General features: G+C 38.4%; 1 protein-coding gene across 1 annotated transcript in view; it reads left to right on the plus strand.

The window, feature by feature from the left end:
* Positions 1–14,861, plus strand: part of LOC124602586 (ubiquitin carboxyl-terminal hydrolase 34) — a 499,996-nt gene that overhangs the window by 330,749 nt on the left and 154,386 nt on the right. Inside the window, exon 33 of the mRNA XM_047136330.1 lies at positions 4,886–5,166. Coding sequence (XP_046992286.1) covers positions 4,886–5,166 — 281 coding nt within the window. The remainder of the gene's footprint in view (positions 1–4,885; positions 5,167–14,861) is intronic.

A 14,861-nucleotide genomic window follows, 5' to 3' on the forward strand; every position in this document is an offset into this window, starting at 1 on the left:
TGAAACTACACTGAGCTCCCATGTTTAACAAAATGACACGGTATTTAAATATTGTACTGGTTGCTATGAATCAGATTTAATACATATCAGGTAGTGGTATTGTCTAACATATCACATAGTGTATCTAAAAACAAAGGTGATGCGACTTACCAAACGAAAGCGCTGGCACGTCGATAGACACACAAACAAACACAAATATACACACAAAATTCTAGCTTTCGCAACCAACGGTTGCTTCATCAGGAAAGAGGGAAGGAGAGGGAAAAATGAAAGGATGTGGGTTTTAAAGGAGAGGGTAAGGAGTCATTCCAATCCCGGGAGCGGAAAGACTTACCTTAGGGGGAAAAAAGGACGGGTATACACTCGCACACACACACATATCCATCCACGCACATTGTCTGTATATGTGTGGATGGATATGTGTGTGTGTGCGAGTGTATACTCGTCCTTTTATTATATTCATATCACATAGTGTGATTGTTGGGTACGGTAGATCTCTAATCATTCTTCTAAACCGAAAGAAACATCACACTTTTTATACTGCCATGCAACTTCAGTTTTTTCCCCTTGCAACTACAGTTCATAATAGATTAATTTAACCTCATGTTTTCGTAGTATTCTGCCTATTTTCATTTGAAAATTTCCAGTATACAGCAGGTAGGCTGTTATCTTGGAGGCCTCATCCTCTTGCTTGTTGTGCTGTTCATGTGTTTGTAGCATTGTTTCGTGTAATGAGTTTAGATGCATAATGAACTCTTGGAGACTGTCCAAACCATGAAGTATAATTATTAAAGCCTCATCAACTTATTGACAAAAAACTGTTGGTCTCAAAACTGCTGAGTTGAGCACCCACTCCTGACTCCCCATGGTGACACCGCCAGACTGTTTGTAAAATTCATTATTAAATGAAAAGCACATTGAGGTAAGAGAGTGCTTGAACGCTGCTATTATGTTGGCACCAAACCTATTCCCAATTAAATGTAGCAAGTCCATCAGAGGCACTTTTGTAAAAAGAGAAATAACATGAAAGTTGACAAATAAGTCATTGCTTCCCAGCTTAAATGACTTACATTTGTTAATAAAATCAGTAGAATTTCTTATATTATGTGGACACTTGCCTACAATTAGTTTGAGTAAAGATGCCAAGTATTTATCCAAATCATAGGTGGCTGTTCCCAATATTACTCAGAATAGGTTATAGCGGCACACTTTTATACAGGGTGACATAAATTTGGACAAATGAAACTTTTTTTTTTTAAAGCAAATTTATTAAAACAAAATACAAAAGAAAATGAAAATCCTTTTATATATAAGTAGTGGTATCTTTCAAGAGTAACATTACTCGATGTAACCCCTGTCAGCCGCAATGACCATCTCCAATCTTGTCTTGAAGCAATCGCATGCACTTTTTAAACCAGCGCTGCCCATATTCACGAATGCCGCTCCAATAGAGTTGCGTAGAGATGCAACATTAGGGTGCCTCAGCTTATTGGTAACTCTTCTGACCACGCTCCAAACATAGTAGTTGAGGGGATTGGCATCCAAGCTATTCGGGGGCCAGAACTCCTTTGACCAGAACATGGCAGCATTATCCGTGAGCCGGTTTTGGACTAAATGGCTTGTATGAGGTCATCCTCTGCCATCCAAAGCATTGTTCACTCGCTGACATTCAGTACTGATGCCAAGTTCCTGAGCTGTTGCCATGGGTCCTCTGAAATCAGCACCTGAACCATTTTGATGACTACTGCAGTTTGTGAGATGCGTTTCCTCGAATGAGGTTTCCTCACTGGATTAGTGGAAACTTCCACAGACTTCTCTGAAGCGTTGTACTTGGTCACTATATCATAAACAGTTGATCTCCAGTACACGAAGAATCGAATTATTTCAATGGGCAAACACCCTGCGCAAAGACCTTTAGTAATCACAGCTCTTCAGTTGTACTCCACACTTGTCTGCAACACTCGGTCATTTTGAAGTTCTGACTATTTACTAGATATCTATGGCTTTCAGGAATGCCATTTGCAACCTCTGGCGGAATTATGATATGACAGGAAATTCAAACTGAAATTTATCCTGTTTTAAGTGCTGCACCCTGTAGATCTTAGGCAGTCCAAAAGTCTAGACAACCTATGTGGAACTGAATTGTGTGGATCCCACCTCGTAATGACCTCCTTTCCTAAGAAAAGGTAAGGTTAAAATGATATTTTGTCCTTAACCAAAAACTGTGCGACTTCTGATATCAGTCAAAGATAGCTTAGAACTGTGAAGGGAAGGTGTTTACAAATACAAGTTTCCATGTGACATGTGAGTGTGACAAATTAAAGGGGGGTGGGGGGCAAATGACGTGCACTCTACAAGAGTACATCACAGAACACCAGCAGCATACTTGCCTACTCCAAGCCAACAAATCCACTATTGCAGGACATTGTATTTATAATGGTTATTTGGTAAAATACAATGAAACAAAACTTGGGATCAATGCTTAAACTTTTGTAACTGTTATCAATGAACCATTGGAAATACAACGATTTAAGGATCTTATTACTCAGGACAATGGTTTCCAGTTAAATAGCATATTGAATTCTGTTACAGAAAAACTTCGTGGTCTGCATATCCAGCATCATTCTGTGATTTTATGGTGTGGAGACACTCATATCAGTGCTCAGACTTGCAGCAGATTTCACATGCATTCTAGCAAAATGTGCAGTAATATCTGGGTAGACTATGCATGCGCCAGTGCAGTTTGAAACAAGGGAGCTCAGTGTCCTTTCACCAGTATACATCTGAAGGTGGCCAGAAGAAACTGTGCCAAAATATCTACATCATACTCCGCAAGCCACCTAATGGTGTGTGGCAGAGGGTACTTTCAGTACCACTATCTGATCCCTCCAACCCTGTTCCACTCGCAAATAGTGTGTGGGAAAAATGATTGTCGGTAAGCCTCTGTATTGGCACAAATTTCTCGAATTTTTTCCTCTTGGTCAATATGCAAAATGTATGTGGGGGGAAGTAATATGTTGTCTGACTCCTCCTGAAAAGTGCTGTCCCAAAATTTCAGTAGTAATCTCTCTGTGATGCACAACGTTTTTCTTGTAATGTCTGCCAGTGGAGTTTGTTTAGCATCTCCGTAATCCTCTCTTGCCATCTAAAAGATCCCGTGACAAAACATGACGCTCCTTGTTTGATGTCAGTCCTACCTGATAGGGATCCCAGATATGTGAACAGTATTCAAGAATCGGGCAAAAAAATGCCTTATAAGCCACTTCTTTCATGGTTGAGTTACATTTCCTTAAGATTCTTCCGATTTGTCTGAGTCTGGTGTCTACTGTTCACACTATCTGTTTTATTTGGTCATTCCATTTAAGGTCACTCTGGATAGTTATGCCTTGATATTTTATGGCAGACGCTGTCTCCAGCTGTTTGTCATCAATAGTGTAGCTGTATGGTAGTAGATTTCTTTTCCTATGTATGTGCAATATGTTACATTCATTTACGTTCAGGGTCAACTGCCAGAGTTTGCACCATTCATCAATTCTCTGCAGCTCGTTCTGCAAATTCGTACTATCTTCTGGTGTTCCTGCTTTGGTATAGAGAACTGCATCCTCTGTGAATAGCCTTAAAGAGTATCCGATGCTTTCTACCAGATCATTTATATATATTGTAAACAGCAATGGTCCTATCACGCTTCGCTGTGGTACTCCGGATATTACCTTTACATCTGTCAATTTAGTTCCATTAAGAGCGACATGTTGAGTTTTATCTGCAAGAAAGTCTTGAATCCAATCGCAGGTCTGCTCTGATACTCTGTAAGGTCGTATTTTTTTCATTAAACGGCAGTGTGGGATGGTGTCAAATGCCTTACTGAAATCAAGTGACACGGCATCAACCTGAGTGCTGTTGTCCACTGCGCTGTGAATCTCATGGAGGAGCAGAGCAAGCAGAGTTTCGCAGGATCTCTGTTTGTGGAATTCATGTTGATTTTTATAGAGGAGGTGTTCATTTTTCAAGAACGTCATAATTCTTGAGCATAAAACATGTTCCATAATTCTGTAACAGATTGACATAAAGGATACAAATCTATAATTGTGTGGAACTGTCTTACGGCCTTTCTTAAAAACGGGAATGACCTGCTTTTTTTTCTAGTCGTTAGGTACCTTTCATTGCTCAAGCAATCTATGATAAATTACTGCTAGAAGGGGAGTAAGTTCTTTCACATAATCTTTATAGAATGTTATAGGTTTCTCATCTCGTCCTGAAGCCTTTCCACTATTAAGCGATTGTAGCTGCTTTTCAATTCCGCGATTGGCTATCTCAATATCTGCCATTTTGATGTTCATATAACTACTGAAAGGAGGGACAGTGTTATGATCTTCCGCGGTATTTCGGCCTTCTCTCTGTTATCTTCTGTTTCAGTGCCGGTGTGTTCACTGAGATAATGAATAGGTGATTTTGACCCAGTTACTGATTCTACATACTTACTTTCAAAATCATTGAATGCTTCTCTCATTGCTCTCCTTACGCTAATTTTCTCTTTGTTCAGCTTTTGTTTGTCAGCAAGTTATTGACATCTGGCAATTTGCGCAAAATTTCATGGATCATGATTTGGCTATGTTGAGACATTTTGAACAATTTTATCTTTGAACTTACTTTCTAACCTGAATTCTTTAAAATATAAATATTTTTTTTCAAAGAATGTAAAGAACTTCATGAGCGTGCAGTGAGGTGATAAGGTAAATACTTCAGAATTGTCTTTTGCACAGAGGCTTACTCCATAAACATTATTTTCCAGTCACCTCTAGTGCTTTGCCTTGAGGATCATTAAACTGTTATATCCTTCATTTTCTTCATACTAGTTTCATAAATTCCTCTCTTTTTGTGGTTACAGAGGAAAAGAGGAAATCAGAACTGCGAAAGTCCGAGAAGACTGATGATCAAGAGGAGGAAGACAAAGAAGCATCATATTCAGAAGATTTCAATGAATGCTATGAATATGATCTGATTGGTGTGACTGTGCACACTGGAACAGCTGATGGTGGTCATTACTACAGTTTCATAAGGGACCGGACTGCATCTAATCGTGATAAGTGGTTTCTTTTCAATGATGCGGAAGTAAAACCGTTTGATCCCAACCAAATAGCCGCTGAATGCTTTGGTGGTGAGATGACAGTAAGTAATGTTTGTTCTGTTTCATGCTCATTTACTCAAATTAGAACTTGAATACACAACACCAAGACTTGTGCAATGGTATAACTTCATTTTAATGTTATTAAATGTGTTTATCCATTCATCGTGAAATCAGTTTATACAAATGGCTGTTGCCAATGCTGGAGCTGTCATAGTAAATCGAGCGAAGGACCCAAGGTAAACCTTATATATATATATATATATATATATATATATATCCCTCCCTCTCTGCCTCCTTCCCCCAGGCCCAGACTGGCCAAAGAAAGGAACAAGTGGAAAAAACTTACTAAAAGGAAGGACATGTTGATAGGTCATGAGTTAAGACATCATGGAATAACTTCCATTATGTTTGAATAATGGAGATGCTGAGTCATAGACACAACAGAAAGACTGTCACAAATAAATAACACGACTGCAGTATTAGGCAACTGAAACCACACTCCCTGAGGTCCATAAACCTAAACACCCAGGATGCTCCATTGTGGCTGGTTACTGTGCCCCCACTGAGAGGATCTCTGCTCTCGTAGACCAACACCTTCAGCCTATTACCCAGAACCTAACCTGCTATATAAAAGATACCAACAATTTCCTCCATCAACTCTCCACAGCGCCTGTCCATTTACCACATGGTGTCCTGCTTATCACTATTGATGTCACCTCCCTTTACACTAACATTCCTAATGCCCATGGCCTTACCACTATTGAACACTACATTTCCCAACACCTGATGAATTCCAAACCAACAACCTCCTTCCTAATCCCCCTAACCAACTATATCCGCACCCACGATTACGGCATCTTTGAAGGCATTACCTACAAACAAATCCAGGATACAGCGATGGGTACCCAAATCTCACCATCCTCTGCTACCCGTGGGCATTGAATCTACGGTCCCTCTTGAAATATACCGAATGTCTCACTGAAGCCTTCACAGATCGTAGTTATCCTCCCAACCACGTACAAAAACAAATCTCCCATGCCTTATTTTTCCAGTCTCCCATCACCTCCCAAAGTGCCACCATTCGGCCACAAAGGAGCACTCCCTCATAACTCAGAACCACCCAGGACTGAAGCAATTAAATTACATTCTCCACCAGTGTTTTGACTACCTTATCGTGCCGAAATGAGAAATGTCCTGCCCACTATCACAGGGGTATTCCACCGTCAACTGAACCTACACAATACACTCGTCCATCTTTACGCAACCCCTGTTCCCAACCCCTTGCTTCATGGCTCATACCTCTGTAATAGACCTAGATGCAAGACCTGTTCCATACATGCTCCCACCACCACTTACTCCAGTCTGGTCATGAACATCACCTATCCCATCAAAGGCAGGGCTACCTGTGAAACCAGTCACATAGTCTAAAACTAAGCTGCAACCACTGTGCTGCATTCTATGTGGGTATGACAATCAAGAAGCTGTCTGTCCGCACGAATGGCCACCAACAAACTGTGGCCAAGAAACAAGTGGACCACCCTGTTGCTGAACACACTGCCAAACATGACATCCTCCATTTCAATGACTGCTTCACAACCTATGCAATATGGATCCTTCCCACTAGCACCAGCTTTTCTGAATTGCGCAAGTGAGAACTCTCCCTGCAATACACCCTACGTTCCCGTAACCCTCCTGGCGTCAACCTGCGTTAGTCACTGTCCTCACCCATCCAGCCCATTCCCTGTTCCCATTCTAGCACTAGACAGTTTAAGGACCTCCTTTGTTACGCACATTGGATGACTGTTAATTGTAATAATTGTTCATGGAGTAGAAATATTGGCCAAGCCTAGTGGTAGTTTTCAAGAAAAATTACTCATCTGGTTTTTGAGGATCTCCTTCAATCCATTGCTTGAATTTCTTCACTCTGGAAGCCAGGTTCTCTTGTATGTCTGGAAACAATAGGTTGCATGTTTCTTGAAATGGCATAGACGACAAACTAATTCATAAGTAATTTTCAGTTTTGATAGTCCTAGATGCCTTGATGCTATGAATTATATGAATTACAATGTTCACTCAGTGAAATACATTCCATTTATATGAAACTGCAGAAAACTTTAGATCTCTCCTTCCTTCCTTTCTTCCCGCCAGACAACATACAACCAAACCACACCCAGCTAACATTGCTCCATAGTACTTCAGTAAAGATATATTCATACCAACATCGAAACCTAGAACATTAAATTGAAAATAATTTACAGAAAATGAAATTCACTCAACAGCACAATAGACCAATTACGGTAACAAATATTCACATAAACAAAAATTTATCTTTTTGTAGTACAGTAATTTTAAATTAATTTTTTTAATCACAGGGTTAGTTGTGTTAGCACAACATATACTACCATACAGTCGGAGTTTAAACATTTCAAATAAGATTACCAAATAAGCAGCAACCAGTTGCAAGATCATGTTTTCTTTATTTACTTTTGCAATAGTAAATAAAGAAAAATGATCTTGTGATTGGTTGCTGCTTATTTGGCAATTTTATGGTTTACGGTCCGAGCACAACTTGGGAACGATATGGAGCCGACCCCCCCCCCCCCCCCCCCCCCCATTCAGAACTTTCAAATAAGATCAAAAAAATGATAAGGTCATGAATTTGAGAATATACACACATCAAAAAAAGTTTTGCATCACCTTGGTTCCGAGAGTTCCTGAACCTGTACAGAAAATTGGAATAGAAATCAACATAAATATCACTTCTGCCTTTTTCATTGCTCGTGAAAACCACACCTTGCATGGTCCAGATTGTCCCACTCCTCAACGGCGATTCAGCGTAAATCCCTCAGAGTGGTTGGTGGGTCACGTCGTCCATAAACAGTCCTTTTCAGTCTATCCCAGGCATGTGCGATAGGGTTCGTGTCTGGAGAACATGCACTGGCCACTCTAGGCTAACGATGTTGCTATCCTGAAAGAAGTCATTCACAAGATGTGCTCGATGGGGGCTCGAATTGTCATCCATGAAGACGAATGCTTCACCAATATGCTGCCAATATGGTTGCACAATCTGTCGGAGGATGGCATTCACATATCGTACAGCCTTTATGGCACCTTCCTTGACCACCAGTGACATACATCGGTCCCACATTATGCCACTGCAAAACAGCAGGGAATCTCCACCTTGCTGCACTTGCTTGACAGTGTGTCTAAGGCATTCAACCTGACTGGCTTGCCTCCAAACATATCTCCGATGATTGTCTCGTTGAAGGCATGTGCGACACTCATCGGTGAAGAGAACGCTATGCAAATCCTGAGCAGTCCATTCGGCATGTCGTTGGGCCAATGTGTACCTCGCTGCTTGGTGTTGTGGTTGCAAAAATGGACTTCACCATGGACATCGTGAGTGAAGTTGCACATCATGCAGCCTATTGTGCACAGTTTGAGTCATAACATGATGTCCTGTAGCTGCACGAAAAGCATTACTCAACATGGTGGCATTGCTGTCAGGGTTCCTCTGAGCCGCAATCCATGGGGAGCAGTTATCCACTGCATTAGTAACCCTTGGGTGGCCAGAGCGAGGCATGTAATCGACAGTTCCTGTCTCTCTGTATCTCCTCCATGTCCGAACAACATTGCTTTGGTTCACTCTGAGACACCTGGACACTTCCCTTGTTGGGAGCCCTTCCTGGCACCAAGTAAAATTGTGGACACGATTGAACCACGGTATTTACCATCTAGGTATGGCTGAATTACAGACAACACGAGCCGTGTACCTCCTTCCTGGTGGAATGACTGGGACTAATCAGCTGTCGGACCCCCTCTGTTTAATAGCCGCTGTGCATGCATGGTTTTTTACATCTTTGCATGGGTTTAGTGACATCTCTGAACAGTCAGAGGAAGTGTGTCTGTGATACAGTATACACAGTCAGTGTATATCTTCAGGAGTTCTGGGAACTGGGATGATGCTGAAGACTGGTAAAAGGAGGCATCTGGTGGGGGCTGAATTGGAGGGTAGTGTCAGATGGTTCTACATACCGATCATGGTCTTGATAATTTTTTAGGAGTGGAGATAGCTCCCAGGGTATTTCCTACAACATTTCACAGTATATCAGCTTCAGAATCCAAAGTTCTGTAATCACATGTATGAAATATTTCATGAGAAAATTGCAGGATAGATAAGGCTCTCAGAATCTGAGTTTCAAAAAAACAGAGAAATGTCAAAATGACTTCTTAACTGATTTGAAGTTAAGTGAAAAGAACACTTGGAAAACCCTTAGGTAAAAGCGAATATTAACTCATCGTGAAAAAAAATTTGAATAAGGTTATTTCTCGCAAGATAATATTTTAGATTTTGTCAGATGTAATTGTGCTGTTGAATTTTGTACAAATACTAATTAGTAATATTAAAGAAAAAATACTTATACTAAGACAAAACTGTAAAGCAAATATTAATGCTTTAGGGGTAACAAGACTAAAGCTAACACTCAACAATCAGTAATTTTTAACTTGGATTAGATGCAGAAAATTAAGATAAATGATTTGTTCTCTTATACGCTTGACTTCCTAAAGTTACTCAATTTTTTGAAAAGTAAATACTATTTTGAAAACAGTCTTTTCTCTTACTGTCATCATAACTATAAAATAAGAAACCACTTGCAATATTGTGGGTTACTATACCAATTTCACTACCAAAAAATGCGATACCATATTTCAGAAGCAAGTCCTCTGTGTCTTTTTTGCGCTACCTTGGCTTACAATACCATTTTACATTGTCAGTAGTTCATGAAATACTGTGTGCAGCATAGACACTACTAAAACGTCAAAGCATTTGATAAAGTTCTGTGTGCTACATAAGCACTACTCAGTTCCAGGATACTAGATTATGTGTATAGCAGTTCAAATAAAAGTCCGGTGTGCTAACATGGCACAACTTCAATTTGGGGATACCATGTAGTGTGTTTAAACACACAGCTAAGTTCACTATCAATTTGGTTCAACTCATGGCTGAGGATACTACACAACATCAATGAAATAACTTATATTTATAAGCACTATGATGAATGTACATAGAGCATATCATGTAACTCACACTTAAAGCAAAAAAATAAAAATGTCCTCCCCAGATCATGGGGTTGTCTGAAATTTCCATACCATTTCCGGTTCAAAATTCACCAAGAGCTAGATAGAATTGGAAAATGTCCACTTAGGTAATACAAAAAGTTATGTACTGTACACAAATAATATTCTGTACCAATTTTTTGAGAAACAAGTACCCACAGATTTCAGTAACTCTCCTGATATCTTTTACACACTTCGGTGAAAATAGGGTTTGTTTGTTTCAGAGTTCTGTAAAATTGTTCTTTGTAAAATCGCATGGTGCCTTCTGCACTGTCTACAAGTAGTTCAAAGCAAAGAATAGTATACATATTTTACTGGTTATCAGACAGTATCTTCAGGTTATTTATAAAAATGATAAAATGTTATGCAGTATTTTGTGGGGTGTGGTATAGTATACAATGGCAAAGTAATCTTGTACCTGTGAGTATCATTCAGGAATCACCCCCGTACTCATAGTTGGTTAGATGAATAATAAAACATCAAATAAAAAAAAATTGCAATAGCACTAAGATATTTACAAGTCATTGTGCGGGATATGGTTGTGTTGAAACTCTTAAAAACTAGAATTTCTGTGCAGATAAATATTAATCATTACATGTTTCAGTAAGTCACTATATGGTTGTAGCACTTGGTGCACATCACCCATCTGGGGTAAAATGTTTCAAAATCTTAGTATATACTTCATCATGTTTTCAGAAAAGTAACAATATTACTCCCACCTCTCATCACATTTTCAGAAACAGTAATGAAGAAGTTAAATGTCAAGTGTCTAGTCTGATACAGTAAGTAGTTCAATTCATATAGCATTTTGCGTACTGAATACATCAACTATCAAGTGTTCAGATTTGTCATCCTGACTTATCTTATATGGTTCAGTGTAAGTATAAAAAAATTTCGTAAGTTCAGAAATAAACAGTTTTCACTTCTCATTACCTTTCAACAGTGTACAAGGATGTATTGGTGTGACAGTAGAGCGGTTTAATTCACTAAAAACAATCTCCAGTTTACTTCCTATTTTCAAGTGTCATGTTCTTCACATTATTTACTACCAAGATGCTTAATCACTTTTCAGTGTACAGATTACTGACATATTGCCTAATTATAAAAGGTGTTACATTTCACATAGAATCAACCTTTCTGCATAAATATGATTGAGTATCTACTTGCGTCTGTTACTTCAAGTCATATCCAACTTGCATTACAAACCTTGCTAACTAAGTGTGTCTTTCGTATACTTTCTCCACAGTAAGAAAAAACAGGTTCCATAACCAGTCCCTACATAACATCATTCTCCTCATTACATCAGTATTACATCAATACTTCATTAAATACATCAAATGTCTCCTCATTGCATCAACATAATAACTTCACCTTGTATCCTCGTAATATCACCTCATTACTCCACTGAATACTCCATAATAATAATCGCCTAAGAAAAATCACCTGCTTCATCTTACACAATAGATCAACCTCACAAAATAACATCACATAGCAGCAGACCTCACAACTGGTATAGCTTTTCCTCTAACAATAGAAACAGACATTACACTTTCTACATGTTTTATTACTTTACTGTTTGTAATCATTGCTTTGCTTGCACAACTCATTACTGTATACAATCATATTACTTTAGCTTAAGAGTCAGAAAGGTAACACTCCCTACAATCACTTCATTACTTGCAAATGCATTTGTCTAGGCAACTGTCCTTTCACTTGTTGCATTTTACAAACACGTTGAAAACTAGTGCATGACATTAAATATCTCAGGTGGACTCTTCTACTAATAGCTACGTACACACACACACACACACACACACACACACACACACACACCATCACCATATACTTCCTTAAAATTTACCAAAAATTGTCTATATACTGGGTACTAATCTCATTACAACCTTTTACACTTACATGTTCACTGGTTACTCAGGGTGTTCAACAAAGTTTGATATACTTGTATATTTTGTAGAATTCGATTACCTTACCCTTTTTGTATAATCGAAAAACATTTTTCACTGCAAACAGAAAAACATCCTCCTGCATTACTACTGTACTCAGAAAATAATCAAATAGGTGTTAACTCACTGAATTTTACATAATCAGTGTTGTGTAGGTTTCTGTTTACTGCCAAAAATGACTGTTCACCAATGTTTCTGCCAACTGAGGGGGTTTCAGTTTAACCTATCACCTCTACTATCATTATCTCTCACATGTGGGGTGGACTGGTTATTATTTGTCCATTGTCCACCTCTGTTTTCAAAATTCCTATAACCATTTCTGTTCCCAGAATTTCTTTTCTCACAAAACTGTTTGTCCCCATGGTTTAGTCCTACATCTTGATAATTTCTAAAATTATTTGGATTCCTGTCATTCCTCCCTAGGGTGGTGGTGTTATGTCCTTGCCAAAAATTGTCATTACTAATAGTATTTCTATCATGATTGTGGTTACTCTAGTTTGGCCTCCTGAAATCAATACTATGTTGAACAAAACCATTATACGCCCCGTCTAACTTTTCTACATATTTTAGGAACTTGTCTACAGAATCATCTGCCCCGTGAACTAACCCAATTTGAATGCTCTCTGGTAGCCCTCTCTTAAGTACATCTGTGTGAGTTAATTCATCAAAAGGTTGGTCTAAGTGTGCAAGTTTCATGATCTTGTCTATTCAAAACTCTTTCATACCCCTCTATGCTCCCTGTACATTGGACCATTTAAAAACCATCTCTTTATCCTTGCTTATTCAGTGTCAGACCAAAACTTTATCAAGAAACACTTTTCAAATTCATCTATAGGTAAATTGCTTCAGTCAAGTTGGTTGGCCCATGATAAGGCTTCTCCTTCTAATGATCTATTAATAAACTTAATTTTTAGTTCATCGCTCATACCAGGGAGAAAACTGTCACGGCAATGTTGTATAAAATCAGCTGGATGAAAATGTTTGTCACCAGGGAAACCTTTTTAGTGGCATAGTAGGATAGCTTGGGTGTCCTACATTACAGAATGTTTTTAGATAAGCCTCATCTTGTATCTGTCCTACTTGTTTTTTGATAATAGTGACATCACTATGTAAGTCTGACCCAATTGAGTCTGTTATCTCAGCTATCTTTGGAACTTTTTCATCTACATCTAAGGCAACACTGCCTATTTTTTATTTAACTTATTTATAAAGGTTACAGCTTGTTTACTAGTGTCTCCAACAGCATCTTTACATCTAACTTCAGCAGCACCTATCTGAGATCTGAGATCCTTGTCCACTTCCCCTGTTTTTGTCTCTAATGATTGTATTTTGGATTCTGAAGCCTCTACTCTCCCCTCTATTTTTTTTTCACACGTTTGTTCTGCTGTAATGAGAGTACATTCTGACACTATCAGCTTTTCAAGTTTTTCACCATTTTTTTTCTATCAATGACAGTTTTTCACCATTTTTTCCATTGATGACATTAATGCAGTAAACATGTCTTGTAAATTTAACTGTTTGGGTTTTTCACTTACATGCGACTGTTCTTGTTTATGATGGTCTGGACTCGAATCTAACAAGCTACTGTCTATGAATCCTGAGTCTGCACTGATTTCATTTAACTTTTTCGGTTGACTATTGCCTAATACATCCTGAAACATGTCTTTATGGGCTATGTCCTGTTTAAAGTCTCTAGTTGAACCTGGTAGGCTCGACATATTTATTTAATTGTTCAGATCATGTTCCATTTTTTGTAAATTTGTTCATAAATTATCAGCGCAAAAAAAGAAACAGTCAAAATGTTCACACAGTACTGCACTGATAAAATATAAAAAATAAATGTTTTAATTGGTACTTAGCTTATTATTGTCCTGGATTGGGTAGGTAGCATCAACTTTAGTAATAATGCTTCAACCTTTGCAACCATGTATGTCCATAGTGTTGCTTCATTTCAAAATTTCTCCACTTTGATTTAAAATCATTCCACTTTGCAACACAATTTTATGCTTTTTGGTCACATCAAGCATAAACACTGTCAAAAATCCAAACGTACAAGTATCCTGGTCACAGTGGAAACCACTTTATAATAACCTCCTTTATTACGCACCTTGGATGACCATTAATTTTAATAATTGTTCATGGAGTAGAAATATTGCCCAAACCTAGTGGTAGTTTTCAAGAAAAATTTCTCATCTGGTTTTTGAGGATCTCCTTCAATCTATTGCTTGAATTGCCTCAGTCTGGAAGCCAGATTCTCTTGTAGGTCTGGAAACCCTATAGGTTGACATGTTTCTTGAACTAACATAGACAACAAACTGATTTGTATATAACTTTCATTTTTAATAGTCTTAGATGCCTTGCTGCCATGAATTACAATGTTCACTCGGGGAAATACATTCCATTATACGCGCAACTCCAGAAAACTTTACACCTCTCCTTCTTTCCCTCCTGCCAGACAACATACAGCCAACCCGCACCCAGTTAACATTGCTCCAAAGTACATTAGTAAAGATATATTCATACCAAGATTGAATCATAAAACATTAAATAGAAAATAATTTACAGAAAATAAATTTCACCCAACAGCACAATAGAACAATTATGATAACATATATTCACATAAACAAAAAATTATCTTTTTATAGTACAGTAATTTT

The sequence above is a fragment of the Schistocerca americana genome, chromosome 1 (assembly GCF_021461395.2).
Source record: "Schistocerca americana isolate TAMUIC-IGC-003095 chromosome 1, iqSchAmer2.1, whole genome shotgun sequence".
NCBI classification, from domain to species: Eukaryota; Metazoa; Arthropoda; class Insecta; order Orthoptera; family Acrididae; genus Schistocerca; species Schistocerca americana.